Source organism: Salmo salar, chromosome 12 (assembly GCF_965601325.2).
Source record: "Salmo salar chromosome 12, fSalSal1, whole genome shotgun sequence".
Taxonomy (NCBI): Eukaryota; Metazoa; Chordata; class Actinopteri; order Salmoniformes; family Salmonidae; genus Salmo; species Salmo salar.
In genome coordinates, this window is record NC_138302.1 from 20,668,198 (window position 1) to 20,688,450 (window position 20,253).

A 20,253-nucleotide genomic window follows, 5' to 3' on the forward strand; every position below is an offset into this window, starting at 1 on the left:
GGAAGAGCCAGTACACAGTGAGTGTGTAATGTGAACAGGTTGGAAGAGCCAGTACACAGTGAGTGTGTAATGTGAACAGGTTGGAAGAGCCAGTACACAGTGAGTGTGAACCCTCCACATCTGCTATAACATCCCTGAGAGAAGATGCCGCCACCACCTTTCAGCAGAGAACAAAGATGACCATGCATGAAACGTTAACCAGAGAATTTCATGAGAATAAAATGAAATATCTGAAGAAGGAACATGAAATGATATGTAAAAAATAAATGTTTTGTCATTTGGATATTCATGAGGGAGAGTATTTTAATTTCCACAAACTACATTTTAAACCAGCCTTGGTTTAGTCACTCATTTCATTTTGCTGCACACTATTTGAATTTTGTACAGAACAAACATTATCAAAGAAAAAATAAGCCATAATGAACACATTTCATATTTAAATGCATCTCATCTAGTTGAAGTGCTGAAATGTGAAGCAACTCCGTGTGCAAGTCATCGTTGGTCATTACCTGCCTCAGTCATGGACACATTTACCTCAGTCACGGGTCCATCTGTTTCGGTCATGGGTAGATCTGCTTGATGCTGATCTTCCATGGGAGGATCAGAACAGCCATGGGTACATCTGCTTGATGCTGATCTTCCATGGGAGGATCAGAACAGCCATGCTGCTTCAGGTAGTTGTGCAGCACAGCTGTAGCAATGATCACCTTGCAGCATCTTCTTGTCTTGAAACAAAGTGTATTGTGAAAACACTGGAATCGATTTTTCCATACTCCAAATATACGCTCGACCATCCCTCTCGTGTGGATATGAGCTCTGTTGTATCTTTGCTGCTCAGCTGTTGTGGGATTTATGTCTGGAGTGAATAAAAAGTTACTCTGACCATGTTACTATGTAGTAACTATTAGTAGACCATGTTACTATGTAGTAACTATTAGTAGACCATGTTACTGTGTAGTAATGTAGACCATATTACTATGTAGTGACTATTAGTAGACCATATTACTATGTAGTAACTATTAGTATACCATATTACTATGTAGTAACTAGTAGTCCAGATTACTATGTAGTAACTATTAGTAGACCATTTTTCTCACCCTAATATCCACTGTCACCAAGTAGTTGTCCACTATGTTGTCCTCTCTGAAACTGAGACCAATGAAGAGTTGAGGGAAATCCTTCAATCCTGAGTTGCACCTTTCCAACAGGCAACAATGTTTGAGAACTATAAATTAGGAGTGCATCCACCCTGAACATTGATGTAAAACCAGTTGTTATGGTTACGGTACTCCTCATCATCAGGAGTTGATGGTAAACTAGTTGTTATGGTTACGGTACTCCTCAGCATCAGGAGTTGATGGAAAACCAGTTGTTATGGTTACGGTACTCCTCAGCATCAGGAGTTGATGGAAAACCAGTTGTTATGGTTACGGTACACCTCAGCATCAGGAGTTGATGTAAAACCAGTTGTTATGGTTACGGTACTCCTCAGCATCAGGAGTTGATGTAAATCCAGTTGTTATGGTTACGGTACTCCTCAGCATCAGGAGTTGATGGAAAACCAGTTGTTATGGTTACGGTACACCTCAGCATCAGGAGTTGATGTAAAACCAGTTGTTATGGTTACGGTACTCCTCAGCATCAGGAGTTGATGATAAACCAGTTGTTATGGTTATGGTACTCCTCAGCATCAGGAGTTGATGGACACTTGATGGGAACATGACATCCATCTAACCAGCCAATCACTCCTGGGAACTGCCCATATTCATCGAATTGCACTTTATAGTTGGCTTGGCCTGCAGCATCAGGACACTTGATGTAAAGACTCCTCAGTTCACAAATGGCCATGCAGACTTTGAACTATTCTATACACAGTTGCTTCATTGGCACCACACAAATCACCAGTTTCACAATGAAAGATTCCAGATGCCAAAAACCTCAAAGTGATCAGAACTTGGAGAGAATTGGGTGAAGGCCTTCCTCTTTGAGACAGAGAGGAAAGTAGGCTCAAGCAGAGATATTATCTCCAATGCATTTTCTTTGTACATACGAAAGCGGTCTCAAAGTAATTTAATGGTTTACTCCCATCCACAAGTACTGGTCTGGCTGGCCTCTGTAGTGCATGTTGGTCTTCATTTAGATATTACAAATAGTCCAGGCTTCCTCACAAACAGCACTAAGCAGAAGTTAAACCTGCCTCTTTGAAAGATTCATTTAAGCTTCCATTTAGTCCTGGAGTAGCTCTAATCCTCCCTCTTGCAATCGGCTTTGTTTAGTCCAGAACAGGCTAAATCTGCGACTATTTTAAGATAAGTCTGTGCAAGTCGCTTTGAGTTAAGCACCAGCTGTCAGAGCAGCTCACGGATCACTGCACCTGTCCATAGCTCATCTGTAAATAGCCAATCCAATCTACCTCATCCCCATACTGTATTTATTTATTTATCTTGCTCCTTTGCACCCCAGTATCTCTAATTTCACATTCATCTTCTGCACATTCGACCATTCCAGTATTTATTTAATTACTATATTGTAATTACTTCGCCACCATGGCCTATTTATTGCCTTACCTCTCTTATCCTACCTCATTTGCACATGCTGTATATAGATTTTTGTACTGTATTATTGATTGTATGTTTATTTATTCCATGTGTAACTGTATGTGTCGAACTGCTTTGCTGTATCTTGGCTAGGTCGCAGTTGCAAATGAGAACTTGTTCTCAACTAGCCTACCTGGTTAAATAAAGGTGAAATAAAAAATAAATAAATTAAAAATAAATTTAAAAAAACACAGGGTGTAGTTAATTAATGTCACCAGGTGTGGAGGTGTAACCAGGGTGTAGTGATGTAGTAAATGAATGTCACCAGGTGTGGAGGTGTAACCAGGGTGCAGTGATGTAGTAAATTAATGTCACCAGGTGTGGAGGTGTAACCAGGGTGTAGTGATGTAGTAAATTAATGTCACCAGGTGTGGAGGTGTAACCAGGGTGTAGAGATATAGTAAATTAATGTCACCAGGTGTGGAGGTGTAACCAGGGTGCAGTGATGTAGTAAATGAATGTCACCAGGTGTGGAGGTGTAACCAGGGTGCAGTGATGTAGTAAATTAATGTCACCAGGTGTGGAGGTGTAACCAGGGTGTAGTGATGTAGTAAATGAATGTCACCAGGTGTGGAGGTGTAACCAGGGTGTAGAGATATAGTAAATTAATGTCACCAGGTGTGGAGGTGTAACCAGGGTGTAATGATGTAGTAAATTAATGTCACCAGGTGTGGAGGTGTAACCAGGGTGTAGTGATGTAGTAAATGAATGTCACCAGGTGTGGAGGTGTAACCAGGGTGTAGTGATGTAGTAAATGAATGTCACCAGGTGTGGAGGTGTAACCAGGGTGTAGTGATGTAGTAAATGAATGTCACCAGGTGTGGAGGTGTAACCAGGGTGTAGTGATGTAGTAAATTAATGTCACCAGGTGTAGTGATGTAGTAAATTAATGTCACCAGGTGTGGAGGTGTAACCAGGGTGTAGTGATGTAGTAAACTAATGTAACCAGGTGTGGTGTAACCAGGGTGTAGTGATGTAGTAAATTAATGTCACCAGGTGTAGTGATGTAGTAAATTAATGTCACCAGGTGTGGAGGTGTAACCAGGGTGTAGTGATGTAGTAAACTAATGTAACCAGGTGTGGTGTAACCAGGGTGTAGTGATGTAGTAAATTAATGTCACCAGGTGTGGAGGTGTAACCAGGGTGTAGTGATGTAGTAAATTAATGTCACCAGGTGGGGAGGTGTAACCAGGGTGTAGTGATGTAGTAAATTAATGTCACCAGGTGGGGAGGTGTAACCAGGGTGTAGTGATGTAGTAAATTAATGTGACCAGGTGTGGAGGTGTAACCAGGGTGTAGTGATGTAATAAAATAATGTGACCAGGTGTGGAGGTGTAACCAGGGTGTAGTGATGTAGTAAATTAATGTCACCAGGTGGGGAGGTGTAACCAGGGTGTAGTGATGTAGTAAATTAATGTGACCAGGTGTGGAGGTGTAACCAGGGTGTAGTGATGTAATAAAATAATGTGACCAGGTGTGGAGGTGTAACCAGGGTGTAGTGATGTAATAAAATAATGTGACCAGGTGTGGAGGTGTAACCAGGGTGTAGTGATGTAATAAAATAATGTGACCAGGTGTGGAGGTGTAACCAGGGTGTAGTGATGTAATAAAATAATGTGACCAGGTGTGGAGGTGTAACCAGGGTGTAGTGCTGCTTGAGCTTTAATTAATACAATTCTATGTGATCTTAACTCACCTGTCCATTGTCTGCTGTGTCCCTTGTGACATAGGTGGATGTGGAGGCCTTCTTTCTGTTTAAAATAATGAACTGATTGAACAAATCAATCAATAAATCATTGAATAACAATCAAGTTAATAACAAATGAAAATAATAAAGTGGAAGATAAGTCTTAAAGATGCTCACCTGAACCACATGAAGCCAGAGAGACTGAGGATGGGAACCAGAACCACCACAATGATTCCTACAGATGCATTCTAACAGAAGCTTGTTCCCCTAAAGCATAAGGAATGATATGAATGTTATCATATAGCTTTAAATAAAAAATTATCTTACCGGCTACAATGATCAATTGAGGTGTAGATTTCTGGGCTCCAATTGTATTCTCAGCCTCACAGTAATATTCTCCTCTGTCCTCAGAGCTGATGTTAGTGATGCTGTAACTCTGTCCTGATGCTTTTGGTGAGGTTACGTTCTTCTGTATTTGTCTACAGGTGGCTTGGCATCACTGCTGCAGGTCAGAGTCACTGAACTGCCCTCCACTATTTTACCAGAAGGACTGACTAATACTGACACTCTCTTTGGGCCATCTAGTGTTGGGAATGACATACAAATGAACACACAGTGTAACCAAAGTATAATACTATAAGTAAATTACAGTGAGATTATATATATGTATTGTACTTACATCTGACAGTGTCATGATGTTGGCCTGTGGGTAAGGTTTATGACCCCCCCCCCCCATAAATACCTTTCTCTCTTCCCCTCTCTTTCTGACCCTGCTGAAGGACTGTTGAATAACCTTTGTTAAATATAGAGAGTCTGGGAACATGAAACAAATGGGGGAAAATAACCATATTTTGGTAATAAAACCAGTTGGAAATATGCTTTGGAACTTAATGAGTATGGATGTCAGTTCGGTTGTCATCTGAGACATTATGACTGATGACAGGACAACATAAACTGTACCTGGGATAGTATACACCCTCTAGTTATCAGAGTCACATGGAATTGTTATGCAATTGAAATGTTTGATATTGAAATTGTTTGTTAGGAGATTAAATGTAATTTTAGCTTCCAATTGAGAGAATTGGGTTCTCATAAGAAAAGTGCCCTGCTTAATCAGTGGCCCGCCCCTGTGAAGAGATAGGGGTTATAAACGATGAAACACACCCTCCTCCCCTCGCCACTATAAAAGACAATGACACAATGTAACCAAGAGTTCCACTACGTGAGGTCTGCAGCCTTTGCGTTAAAGGGACACACATGTCAAGTACAGAACTAAGCCAACCTCGGCGTGAGCTTTGGTTGTGAATGGAATGAACTTTGAACACTTATTCACTACAGAAGTGATACTTCCTAGCCGTTGAGTTAGCAGCGGCCGCTGTAGACGTGGGCTAGGAAAGGACGGACGGCAGATCCAGTCTAACACAGGCGAAGATACCACAACGTATCCAATTTACCACCAGAGACATTCTTCCGAGGACAGGAAGATCTCTCTTGGCCAACCCGGCCTACTATCTACGACCAATCTACCGAAGCGCAGCTCAGAGTAAATATTTATTGCATTTTCCTTTTCCAAATGGGCGGTAATTTAGAATGCATAAGATTCTGTATTTACGATAGCATAGCTGTTTCTTTGTTCCTCAGTCTTCCCGCTCTTTCATTCAAGCCCAACCCCCTTTCTTTGTGTAACAAGCCGCCATGTCGGCTCCGTCCACCAGGGACGTTTTTCTGTATGACATCATTTGTATTCTGTGTATATGTAATTCTGTGTGATTAGTTAGGTATTTAGTAAATAAATAATTAAACCCAATTTTGTATTGCTGATTCAACTTGTTAGCCAGGGTTCGTGAAGATAACCAAGAATTTACAACTTTCATTATGAGACTGAAATAAGGTGAGGATTAAGATGACGGCTATCGATGTAAAATATTACTAAGTCTTTTAAGAGTTTATTCGGAAGATAACGGCTCTATAAACGTTCTTTCGTGGTGCCCCGACTTTCTAGTTAATTACATTTACATGATTAGCTTAATCAGGTAATATTAATTACAGAGAAAGGATTTTATAGAATAGCATGTCATATCACTTAATCCGGCATAGCCAAAGACACGACAACAGTGAGAGTCTCTTTAGGAGAGTGGTGTCGTTTCTGGACTATCATTAAATGTGAAGACTTATTTTATCAAATCAATTCTCTATGTGTAATTATTATTACGTGATTAAACTAATCATGAACATTTTAATTAACTAGGAAGTCGGAGCACCATGGAAAAATTGTTTATGGAGTGTCAATTTCCCGAATATAACTCTTTACATATTTTCATGTCTTATCGATTTAGTCATTCTCATGAATGTATTATTATTACCTCATCAGTTCTCATTACTGAATGTCGCAAACCCTTGAATATCTGCACGAACCCTAGCCTATATCATGAATCAGTGATATACAAATTGACTTAATTATTTATTTACTAACTAACTAACTAACTAACTAACTAACTAACTAACTAACTAAATAATTACATAGAATTACATAACACACAAACAGTAGGTATTTGGGTTACTACATGATGCAAAGAAAAAGTCCTGAGCAGACGAAGCCGATATGATGGCTTGGTAACAAAGGAAAGGGGTGGGGACTGAGAAAGAGCGGGAAAGACAAAATGGATTACACACACAGTTAGTTGATAATTGTGCTCATGGACATGCTAATACTTTGCACATGAATGGCACCTCATTCTGAAAGAAATTGCAATGTACATATTTACGCTGTTGTTGTTGTCTCTCCATTGAAAACACTAGATCGTCCTAAAGAGTTCATTAGAGTCTCTGGTTAACTTTCCCAGAAATTACGATGTCTTTCTTGGTTGTAGGTGGTGACAATGGATACTTCATAGTACCATTCGGAAATGTTCTCATAGATAGATGCTTTGGCGGTTGTCGGTATTCTCGTTCTAGGTTTATGTAATTTCTAGCTGCAGACTAGTAATTCGTGTCGTCTAGAATTTGCTCCTTCTGTAGTGAATCGATAGTCTCAGAGTTTAACCATTTCTAGCAATGTAGCCACCACTTCATGCTTTTCTGGTTACCTTGGCCTATAGAGTTGAAGCCATTTCAACGTGTGGACGACGTCCCGGCGTTCTCTGACTTAATGTATATTTTGTAGGAAGTGGGTTTTATAGTCTGTGGAAGAAGGGGCGGTTTTATGACGCCTAATGTGATGTCTAGGCTCACGGGGGTGTGGCCACTGACTAGTTACAGTTTAAGTTGGAAGTTTACATACACTTAGTTTGGAGTCATTAACTCATTTTTCAACCACTCCACAAATTTCATGTTAACAAACTATAGTTTTGGCAAGTCGGTTAGGACATCTACTTTGTGCATGACACAAGTAATTTTTCCAACAATTGTTTCACTTTATTATTTCACTTATAATTCACTGTATTACAATTTCAGTGGGTCAGAAGTTTACATACACTAAGAAAACTGTGCCTTTATCAGCTTGGAAAATTCCAGAAAATGAAGTCATGGCTTTTGAAGCTTCTGATAGGCTAACTGATATCATTTGAGTAAATTGGAGGTGTACCTGTGGATGTATTTCAAGGCCTACCTTCAAACTCAGTGCCTCTTTGCTTGACATCATGTGAAAATCAAAAGAAATCAGCCAAGACCTCAGAAAAACAATTGTAGACCTCCACAAGTCTGGTTCATCCTTGGGAGCAATTTCCAAACGCCTGAAGGTACCACGTTCATTTGTACAAACAATAGTATAAACACCATGGGACCACGCAGCCGTCATACCGCTCAGGAAGGAGACGCGTTCTGTCTCCTAGAGATGAACAAATTTGGTGCGAAAAGTGCAAATCAATCCCAGAACAGCAAAGGACCTTTGAAGATGCTGGAGGAAACAGGTACAAAAGTATCTATATCCACAGTAAAACGAGTCCTATATCGACATAGCCTGAAAGGCCGCTCAGCAAGGAAGAACCCACTGCTCCAAACCTGCCATAAAAAAGCCAGACTACGCTTTGCAACTGCACATGGGGACAAAGATCGTTCTTTTTGGAGAAATGTCCTCTGGTCTGATGAAACAAAAATAGAACTGTTTGGCCATAATGACCATCGTTATGTTTGGAGGAAAAAGGGGGAGGCTTGCAAGCCGAAGAACACCATCCCAACTGTGAAGAACGGGGGTGGCAGCATCATGTTGTGGGGGTGCTTTGCTGCAGGAGGGACTGGTGCACTTCACAAAATGGATGGCATCATGAGGAAAGAAAATTATGTGGATATATTGAAGCAACATCTCAAGACATCAGTCAGGAAGTTAAAGCTTGGTTACAAATGGGTCTTCTAAAATGACAATGACCCCAAGCATACTTCCAAAGTTGTGTCAAAATGGCTTAAGGATAACAAAGTCAAGGTATTAGAGTGGCCATCACAAAGCCCTGACCTCAATCCTATAGAAAATGTGTGGGCAGAACTGAAAAAGTGTGTGCGAGCAAGGAGGCCTACAAACCTGACTCAGTAACACCAGCTCTGTCAGGAGGAATGGGACAAAATTCACCCAACTTATTGTGGGAAGCTAGTGGAAGGCTACCCAAAAGGTTTGACCCAAGTTAAACAATTTAAAGGCAATGCTACCAAATACTAATTGAGTGTATGTAAACTTCTGACCCACTGGGAATGTGGTGAAAGAAATAAAATCATTCTCTCTACTATTATTCTGACATTTCACATTCTTAAAATAAAGTGGTGATCCTAACTGACCTAAGACAGGGAATTTTTACTAGGATTAAATGTCATGAATTGTGAAAAACTGAGTTTAAATGTATTTGGCTAAGGTGTATGTAAACTTCCGACTTCAACTGTAATCTTTATATGAAAACCACTCTCATTTAGAAGGTTAACATCACAATAAATCTTTTCACAAATAGTATCATGTTTAATCACATACGTTTCACAATATTTATATGTAAACCTGACAGCTGGGAAATGTACACATTAAGAGATATAGTTGTGTGTCAAACAACTTCGACAGGATTGTTCTTTAAATGTCCACGGACCATTGCCATATTCTCAAAAATAGAAATTGTTTAGTTCTCCCTTTTTGGGGATTAGGAGTTTTGAACAAAGAGAAACTCTTTGCTCTGGTAGACTCTCTCCCTCAATACTGCATGGCAGTTTCTACCAGGTATTTATGACAGTTGTAAAACCTGACAAGAGAGAGAAAAGGGGGAGCCACAATATACACCCAAAAGGCCACATCGTGACAGTGAGAGTCTCTACAGGAGAGAGGAGATCCTCATGGCCGTTTAAAGCACTGGAGTATCTGTCTGTATCCTCACTGCTGACTGGGTCTTGGTAGTTATTTTGGTATTTTTGTTGATGAGACATTGTTCGTTCTTGTACCAGATGTAGGTGGGGTTGTCAGTCAGAGTACTGGTGGTGCTTCAGGTCAATGCCATTCTCTGTCCCTCTGTCACTGTTGTTGGAACATTTGCCTTCGGGCCTGTGATTAAAAACAAACAACAAACGACAACCATTGTAATCAAATGACACAAGACATTCATATTACATCCTAATGTACTGTATAATGTCAAATTAAAACAGATTTCCAAAGGCTTTAATGTAACTGATAAAGCATTACAAAATAGTGTACCTGTGACAGACAGCCTGACTCCAGGACTGCCAGAATATCTCTCACTTGTCACACTTTGAAAGACATGACCTTGTATGATCTGAGTCTTGAAAGTGAACCAGTACTCAGCTGAGTCTCTCTCTCTCTCAGGTCTGTGATTCTCAGGGTGCAGTTATTCACTCTGTCCCCATAGTACTCCACACGATCATCATTCTGAGGTTTCACACCAGACCGTCTATAGAACCATGATGTCTCTGTGACTGTATGACCTCTGGGATATGTGTAAGAGCAGGACATATCCACTGTTGACCTCTTCAAGGCACAGATACTCTGAGGAGTGTAAGTCACACTCCAGCCATCCTGCCCCAGTATCACTGAAACACAATCACACATCAAAAGGATATTAAATTAGGCACAAACCTATTAGCTCACACAGACAGAGTTTGTCAACACTTTGTTGCCGTAGTTTCTGAGTTCAGTGTGAATAACAACCATGGAGAAGCATCACGAGATGTATTGTTGTCTCTACTTTCTTGCCCTTTGTGCTTTTGTCTGTGCCCAATGTTTGTACAGTATTTTGTGTTGCTACCATTTTGTTGTCATGTTGTGTTGCTACCATGCTGTGTTGTCGTGTGTTGCTGCCTTGCTATGTTGTTGTCTTAGGTCTCTCTTGTCGTGATGTGTGCTTTGTTGTATATTTATATATATAAATCCCAGCCCCCGTACCCGCAGGAGGCCTTTTGGTAGGCCGTTATTGACTTGCCGAGTTAAATAAAGGTTAAATAAAAAATCCCACTGTTTTATTCTCATGACTATAACACTGATGGTACTTCACATGACCTGCATACTCTGTGTCCTGGCTTAGATCTGTAGTAACTCCAGACTCCCATTTGTTGAACCAGGATACTTCTGTGACATTTTTCCAGCTGGGATGTCTATACGTGCAGGTAATGTCCACTGTTGACCCCTTCAAGGCACAGATACTCCTCTTGGTGTAAGTCACATTCAAACAGCTCTGACCATGAACACTTGAAACTAAATGTATCTGATCAATTCCTCAAACAATAATGAGATGATTTTCAAGTGTTTTAGATGTATTGGACTGGTTCATTTAACATGAATGAAATATATAGACACACACAGTGCATTCGGAAAGTATTTAGACCCCTTGACTTTTTCCACATTTTGATATGTTACAGCCTTATTCTTAAATGTATTAAAAAAATTATAATTCTAAAACAGTATAACATACCATCAGCCATTTTCTACCTTGTATATTATACTGCATCATTTCTACTAGTGTTACAGATTTGTCTGTTTTTCCCCACATGTTCGACTATTGGTCCACAGCCCTTAATGATTGATGCTTAAGATGATTATTATAGGTGAGTTCAGGCTCACACACTGTAGGAGTGAGAAAATCCTCATGGTCTTTTACAGCACAGGAGTAACTGTCTGCAGAGTAACGCCAGACCACTAGAGTATTACAGGAGTATTGTTGGGAAGTAGGGTCATCTAGACGTTGTCCGTTCTTGTACCAGATGTAGGTGGGGTGGTGGTTGTCAATCAGAATACAGGTGGTGCTACAGGTCAGTGTTCTCTTCTTTTCCTCTGTGGAGGTAGACACCTTCACCTGCAGGTCTGAATGATTCCAGTGAATTATTATAATTTGATATGTATTCCCTGTAGATATTATACACTGCTCAAAAAAATAAAGGGAACACTTAAACAACACAATGTAACTCCAAGTCAATCACACTTCTGTGAAATCAAACTGTCCACTTAGGAAGCAACACTGATTGACAATAAATTGCACATGCTGTTGTGCAAATGGAATAGACAACAGGTGGAAATTATAGGCAATTAGCAAGACACCCCCAATAAAGGAGTGGTTCTGCAGGTGGGGACCACAGACCACTTCTCAGTTCCTATGCTTCCTGGCTGATGTTTTGGTCACTTTTGAATGCTGGCGGTGCATTCACTCTAGTGGTAGCATGAGACAGAGTCTACAACCCACACAAGTGGCTCAGGTAGTGCAGCTCATCCAGGATGGCACATCAATGCGAGCTGTGGCAAGAAGGTTTGCTGTGTCTGTCAGCGTAGTGTCCAGAGCATGGAGGCGCTACCAGGAGCCAGGCCAGTACATCAGGAGACGTGGAGGAGGCCGTAGGAGGGCAACAACCCAGCAGCAGGACCGCTACCTCCGCCTTTGTGCAAGGAGGAGCAGGAGAAGCACTGCCAGAGCCCTGCAAAATGACCTCCAGCAGGCCACAAATGTGCATGTGTCTGCTCAAACGGTCAGAAACAGACTCCATGAGGGTGGTATGAGGGCCCGACGTCCACAGGTGGGGGTTGTGCTTACAGCCCAACACCGTGCAGGACGTTTGGCATTTGCCAGAGAACACCAAGATTGGCAAATTCGCCACTGGCGCCCTGTGCTCTTCACAGATTAAAGCAGGTTCACACTGAGCACGTGACAGAGTCTGGAGACGCTGTGGAGAACGTTCTGCTGCCTGCAACATCCTCCAGCATGACCGGTTTGGCGGTGGGTCAGTCATGGTGTGGGGTGGCAATTCTTTGGGGGGCCGCACAGCCCTCCATGTGCTCGCAAGAGGTAGCCTGACTGCCATTAGGTACCGAGATGAGATCCTCAGACCCCTTGTGAGACCATATGCTAGTGCGGTTGGCCCTGGGTTCCTCCTAATGCAAGACAATGCTAGACCTCATGTGGCTGGAGTGTGTCAGCAGTTCCTGCAAGAGGAAGGCATTGATGCTATGGACTGGCCCACCCGTTCCCCAGACCTGAATCCAATTGAGCACATCTGGGACATCATGTCTCGCTCCATCCACCAACGCCACGTTGCACCACAGACTGTCCAGGAGTTGGCGGATGCTTTAGTCCAGGTCTGGGAGGAGATCCCTCAGGAGACCATCCGCCACCTCACCAGGAGCATGCCCAGGCGTTGTAGGGAGGTCATACAGGCACATGGAGGCCACACACACTACTGAGCCTCATTTTGACTTGTTTTAAGGACATTACATCAAAGTTGGATCAGCCTGTAGTGTGGTTTTCCACTTTAATTTTGAGTGTTACTCCAAATCCAGACCTCCATGGGTTGATAAATTGGATTTCCATTGATTATTTTTGTGTGATTTTGTTGTCAGCACATTCAACTATGTAAAGAAAAAAGTATTTAATAAGATTATTTCTTTCATTCAGATCTAGGATGTGTTGTTTAAGTGTTCCCTTTATTTTTTTGAGCAGTATATATTACCTGTTGATATTATATAACCTGTATATATTATATATTCCCTGTAGATATTATATATTACCTGTGACAGTCAGAGTTGTTCCAGGGCACAGATACTCTGATAGGTGTAAGTCACGTTGAAACAGTTCTGACCCAGAACACCTAAAACAGTAGGAGGCCCATTCATTTATTAAATTAGTTTATTATATTATTATTACTATACTGAACAACAATAGAAACACAACATGCAACAATATATATGATTTTACTGAGTTATAGTTCATATAAACAAATCAGTAAACTGTTCTAAATGAATTAGGCCCTAATCTATGGATTTCACATGACTGGGAATACAGATATGCATCTGTTGGTCACAGATAACTTTAAAAAAGGTAGTCAGTATCTGGTGTGACCACCATTTGCCTCATGCAGCGCGACACTTCTCCTTCACATAATTTGTTTTTGTATTGAAAACGTGTCGTGGAAATTACCACCAGGGCCTCAAAGTCAAACTTAAATGAATCATTCTTTATTATCAGCGAGCTGGAGAGGTTCCAACAAACTTAATGCACCATTGTACATGTTGGTCAGGAGCTCTTTCGGGGCAGTCCCGTTAGTTCTCATATATACTGCTTACACAGACAAGTTATACTTGCATGATATACATTATTCATCATTAACGTTTGGTTCCTGCATGTGACTGGCACGGTCTCCTATCTTAACTTATATAACATATTCTGGACGTTCTGCCAAAAGGTCTGAGGGGGTCATGACCGTCTCCCCCTCATATATCTACCCAGCAACTACAGGAACCATTGATTGTATGAGACATGATGTACAATTCAAGGCTCTCTCTTCAGACAACATTTCCCTCACACATGAATATGCACCAACTATTGTTGAAAAATTATTCTACATTATTTCATGGATAGTAGGAGTTAATGAAATAGATACAACTCTGAACACCCCCACCCCACCACACACACAGCACTCCTACTCCAAGATGCTTGATACATATCATGACCATCCTACCAATCCTCGACTTCGGCGATGTCATTTACAAAATAGCCTCCAATACCCTACTCAACAAGCTGGATGCAGTCTATCACAGTGCCATCCGTTTTGTCACCAAAGCCCCATATACTACCCACCACTGCGACCTGTATGCTCTCGTTGGCTGGCCTTCGCTTCATAATCGTCGCCAAACACATTGGCTCCAGGTCATAGACAAGACCCTGCTAGGTAAAGTCCCCCCTTATCTCCGCTCACTGGTCACCATAGCAGCACCCACCTGTAGCACGCGCTCCAGCAGGTATAGCTCTCTGGTCACCCCTAAAGCCAACTCCTCCTTTGGTCGTCTCTCCTTCCAGTTCTCTGCTGCCAATGACTGGAACGAACTACAAAAATCTCTGAAACTGGAAACACTTATCTCCCTCACTAGCTTTAAGCACCAGCTATCAGAGCAGCTCCCAGATCACTGCACCTGTACATAGCCCATCTATAATTTAGCCCAAACTACTACCTCTTCCCCTACTGTATTTATTTTATTTATTATTTTGCTCCTTTGCACCATATTATTTATATTTGAACTTTGAACTTTCTTCAAATTACAAATCTACCATTCCAGTGTTTTACTTGCTATACACTTTGCCACCATGGCCTTTTTTGCCTTTACCTCCCTTATCTCACATCATTTGCTCACATTGTATATAGTCTTGTTTTTTTCTACTGTATCATTGATTGTATGTTGTTTTACTCCATGTGTAACTCTGTGTTTTTGTATGTTGTCGAACTGCTTTGCTTTATCTTGGCCAGGTCGCAATTGTAAATGAGAACTTGTTCTCAACTTGCCTACCTGGTTAAATAAAGGTGAAATAAAAATAAAAATAAAAATATGGATCCAGAGCTGCATATCATGCTACACAGGTTACCATGGTAATCAGACTTAGTAAACTTATAGAGAAGGGGAGATGGATGACTCTTTACAATATGTTTTCTATTGAAATTCTATTTAGGGATCTGGAACCGGTGCAGGAGAGGGAGATAAAAAACAACACATTTGTGCTTCCTGGTGTTTTATCAGTGACCCTGAATGAGCAAAGCTCTTTCCACATAGACAGGAGTAAGGTTTCTCTCCAGTGTGTATTCGCTGGTGTCTAGTCAGCTCTACTGATTGAATAAAGCTCTTCCCACACTGATCACAGCTATAAGGCTTCTCTCCTGTGTGTATGCGTTGGTGTGTGGTCAGGTGTCCTGACTGATTGAAGCTCTTCCCACACTGATCACAGCTATAAGGCTTCTCTCCTGTGTGTAAGCGTTTGTGTGTAGTTAGTGATCCTGAATGATTGAAGCGCTTCCCACACTGATCACAGCTATAAGGCTTCTCTCCTGTGTGTATTCGCTGGTGTGTAGTCAGGATGGAATCTCGAGCAAAGCTCTTCCCACACTGATCACAGCTATAAGGCTTCTCTCCTGTGTGTATGCGTTGGTGTTCAGTCAGGGATCCTGAATGATTGAAGCTCTTCCCACACTGATCACAGCTATAAGGCTTCTCTCCTGTGTGTATGCGTTGGTGTGTAGTCAGGGTGAAATCTCGAGCAAAGTTCTTCCCACACTGATCACAGCTATAAGGCTTCTCTCCTGTGTGTATGCGTTGGTGTAAAGTCAGGTGTCCTGACTGATTGAAGCTCTTCCCACACTGATCACAGCTATAAGGCTTCTCTCCTATGTGTATGCGTTGGTGTCTAGTCAGGGCTCCTGAATGATTGAAGCTCTTACCACACTGATCACAGCTATAAGGCTTCTCTCCTGTGTGTATGCGTTGGTGTGTAGTCAGGTCTCCTGATCGATTGAAGCTCTTCCCACACTGATCACAGCTATAAGGCTTCTCTCCTGTGTGTATGCGTTGGTGTTTAGTCAGGGCTCCTGATTGATTGAAGCTCTTCCCACACTGATCACAGCTATAAGGCTTCTCTCCTGTGTGTATGCGTTGGTGTGTAGTCTGGGCTCCTGATTGATTGAGGTATTTCCCACAATCAAAGCAGGGGTAAGGTATCTCCCCTGTATGAATTTTCTGATGAGAATTTAATGTTTTAGATGCAGCTAAACTCTTCCCACACTGAGAGCAGTGGTACAGTTTCTCACCGGTGTGAATCCGCTCATGAATGATCAATTCCTTCTGTTTAGCAAAACTCTTCCCACAGTCAAAGCAGCAGTGGTGAGGTTTCTTCCCTTTTCGTCTCTGCTGGTGTTTCTTGAGGTGTTCTGATCTGGAGAGACTCTGTTCTTTCTTGTCAGCATCATGATGTTGTTGAGTCTCCACAGATGATAAGCCCCTCCCACTGAGAGAGCAACGATTAGGGCTGTCCCCTGTGAAACAAAGACATTTAATCATTAAGTTTTGCAAATATGGGTCCATAAACAGATCGGTATTTCCATTAAATAAATGCCTTTTGTGTCCTTTTGATATTTTTCCAGTAATAATTGTGCACCAATATTCAATTTTAAATCTCTGTTATATTAAATAAAGTGTCATTTAATACACAACACATGGAGTATTTGATTAATTAGATTTTTTTATATGAATAAAGACTTGCTAAAGTGACACAATTCAGCATTTTGACAGGTCCCTCCGTCAACCCTATTTAACTTCTACAAAGATTTTAACCCACCTAATACATTAATTACTCCTAGGTTTTACCATCATTGAGTAAAGTTACAAGCGCAGAATAATATGATTATTGTGAATAGTCAATTAGTATAAGAGTTTGATTTAAATGTTGACATGCTTTGAAAGAATTACAATTTCCCTAATAAACCTGTTTACATGGACACATCTGAAATCAGGCTACCTGACGGGACTTTGATAAATGCAAAAAATAGGCTATCAAAATAAACGTTCTACAACAGCGACCATGTTATTTTAAGCATATTTGATTGAGTTCAGATAAATAAAGCTGCATACTTTCAGTTTTTCCTGAACTCACTGCCCTCGGTCAAAATAAGTTAGATTGCGCTGTTTGTGTTAGCACATACACAGATTAAACACACCTCTATAACTCTGATTAAAGTGTTTACATGTCCTAATCATTCTAAAGATTGTTCAGAAAACCAGGTGTTTTTAAAGGCGTATCCTTACTTCGGTTATGACCTTACACCAATTAAGATAAGCAGAGTAAGGTGCTTACATGACTAATGCCATAATCAGTTTAATAGGAAATGATTCGCGTGCATGTAAAGCCCTAGTTATTTGGTTACATTGACAGTCATTTCTGAACATGATTTATTTCATGTGATTAGTGATTAATTTACATTTGTCCCTAATTTTAAGGTCAACCCTGTTACATGAACTGAAATCTTGTTTTAATATGGTGAAACTATTCTTTAAAAAAATAATTTTAGAAAATATTTATTTTTTGCATAAGAAACATTGAACATCTAATAGTCAAATCAGAGTAAAAGCAGCTGAGCTGGTTCTACTCTTTATCAATTTACTGCTGTTTTATGGTGCAAAACTGAGCAAGTCAACCCTTTTACCCAGACATAGACATGCTAGAAATGTTTTAACAATAACTTTATTTCTGAAAATTGCATTCAATTGCTACTCCCTGTTGCACTATACTAGGTCCATTCCTCATGTCACAAGCAGATTCATGGCTGATTTAAAGGACTATTTTACCCATGTTATTTAATGTTTACTTACCCTACATTACTCATCTCATATGTATATACAGTACGCTATACCATCTACTGTATCTTGCCATCTTGATGCAATTAAATGTATCACTGGCCACTTTAAACAATGCCACTTTATATAATGTTCTCATACCCTACATTACTCATCTCATATGTATATACTGTACTCTATACCATCTACTGCATCTTGCCTATGCCGTTCATCCATCACTCATTTATATATTTGTATGTACATATTCGTATTCATTCCTTTACACTTGTGTGTATAAGGTAGTTGTTGTGAAATTGTTAGGTTATATTACTTGTTAGATATTACTGCATTGTCGGAACTAGAAGCACAAGCATTTCGCCACACGTGCATTAACACCTGCTAACCATGTGTATGTGACAAATACATTTGATTTGATGTAATCCAGCAGTTTTGTTGTTTTCAGTAGTCCCCTGTTACGGTCAACCCTGTTACTTTATTTGGCACATTGGTACTTACTATAGGATTTATTTCCATGTAACCTCTTGAGATGGGAAACTTGTTTTTTATTTAGTTGAGCACTTGCTCTTTAAGACAGAATGTTAAAATTGTGAAATCAAACATTTTTTTTTTAAACCAAGTTACACTTCTTAAATCGACCAGATATTTTAATCAATATATACTTAAATCTATTAATTGTTACAGAAGCAGACTGTAGTCTAATCCACACACCATGGTTCTTACTTAATGAAATTAAATCTCCATGTTCCTCTTCTCCTTCTCCTCTCTTAGTTCCACTCTGCCCCGGTGTTTTCCTGCAGTCGACCAGAACCAGCAGTAAAGTACGGAGAGGCGGTCGACCTGGGGACTCAGGGTGGATGGAGGGGGACGGACTAGCTTTGTCCTGTTGGCCACAAGAAGTATTCTACATAGATGAACATTAAACCAAATATTGTATTAATTCAGTCTAAACCTCTGATTTGGGTGAATCCCTAGGATATCTCCTTTTTCCTAAAATGTTGACTCGTTGACTACAACCCACAAATCTAAGAGCATTGGCTGGTGGAGGCATGAGCTAGTTTCCACCATATTTCTTATACCAGTCATTTCCTATCAAACAGCGAGGAAGAGGCGAAGCGACAGGGATAACTCGGCCCAAAAGCTGTCTTCTGTTTTATTTGATCGAATATAAAATTCGTAACGATGTTGTTAGGAGTGTATTGATAAAAGTAGGACACTTCATATGGGAGTAGTGCCTGGTCGTCACTAGTTACCACAAACAAAGTCATAAACCACGCCCATTTCTACCATTGATCTTATTAACATGTGATTTTAACCCTAACAACACTTCTAACGTTATGCCTAATCCTAAATAAATTAAAACGCTAAATAGAAGTTTGACTCTGTGGCAACACGCATGTCTGCCCTCTCATTGGCTGTAATGGTGCCACCTGATCTTGCCTCTTTACCGATTGCCCTCCATTGTTGAAAACATTTATCTTCTTTGTTAGAACGGCCACTTGAGTATCTGGTCAAATAATGGATAATGTGTTCGAAATCAGTGAAGTTATGTGAACACTTTGTGAGGAAGGAGAGATAATTAGGTCATAGATTCCTAAACATGATAGGGTACTTTGTTGAAGAAGAAAAAAATCCCAACAAGTTTTTCCGTCATGTTTTTTTGGTCGAGACGTTTAAACCCAACACAGGAACAAAGATTATGAAAACTAGGCCTAGACATTTTGTACAACACAGCAAGCCTATACTGTTAAAACCAGACTTACCCGATTCATTGTGGAAGCAAATGTTTCTTTGTATTGCATGAAATGTTGTCGGCTACAGTACAGTCAGAATACTTTGTTGTTGTGTTCAGATAATGACTAGGGAGTTGCGGAGAGAAAATTCGATTCAAGGCTGCAACTGATGCGTCCCTAGACCAGAGCAATCAAACATCTATTTAAATATCAAAACGTAAATAAGTTAGAACAAATACATGTCTCATATAGCATAATATTACTTCAGAAAGTTCTTGGATAACATTTTACGTTAACTACAAAAGTCAAGAAAACGTTAAACAACACCCCCTTTCACTAACAATCCTGGTGTCTGCTATCGTCTACTTTTACCTGGCAGCCACTTGGAACACGTGCGCAAAGAGGGAATATCTCAACAGGCCTATCTCTCGTGAGGGAGTGTCTGGGAATTATTGGTTCCGGTCTATCACTGCTGCTATAATGGCAGCTGCTGTACACTACCAGCACAGATCGGACAAAGAGCTATGTATGCAAGTCTTTGCAATGGGTGCATCAAACCTAATTCACAAGTAATTCTCTAGTAAAAATAAACGAAAATCCAGTGGTGGAAAAAGTACTCAATTTGTCATACTTGAGTTAAAGTAAAGATACCATAATAGAAAATGA

The 20,253-nt window shown here is 40.5% G+C and overlaps 1 protein-coding gene across 2 annotated transcripts; it reads right to left on the reverse strand.

Moving 5' to 3' along the window:
• Window positions 1-9,202: 9,202 nt before the first annotated feature.
• LOC123725443 (uncharacterized) lies at window positions 9,203-19,765 on the reverse strand. 2 transcript variants are annotated; one of them, XM_082958708.1, is made up of 6 exons: window positions 19,618-19,765; window positions 18,578-18,737; window positions 16,315-16,539; window positions 13,253-13,332; window positions 9,941-11,560; window positions 9,203-9,790 (listed from the first exon to the last, which is right to left on the reverse strand). In XM_082958708.1, the coding sequence occupies exons 1-4, from the start codon at window positions 19,654-19,656 to the stop codon at window positions 13,262-13,264; spliced, it is 495 nt and encodes a 164-aa protein (XP_082814834.1). In that variant the 5' UTR covers window positions 19,657-19,765; the 3' UTR covers window positions 9,203-9,790; window positions 9,941-11,560; window positions 13,253-13,261. The 2 variants fall into 2 exon arrangements, with proteins under 2 accessions (XP_082814834.1, XP_045546933.2); XM_045690977.2 differs by lacking the exons at window positions 9,203-9,790; window positions 9,941-11,560; window positions 13,253-13,332 and having other exon boundaries at window positions 13,678-16,539.
• Between the last annotated feature and the right edge of the window lie 488 nt (window positions 19,766-20,253).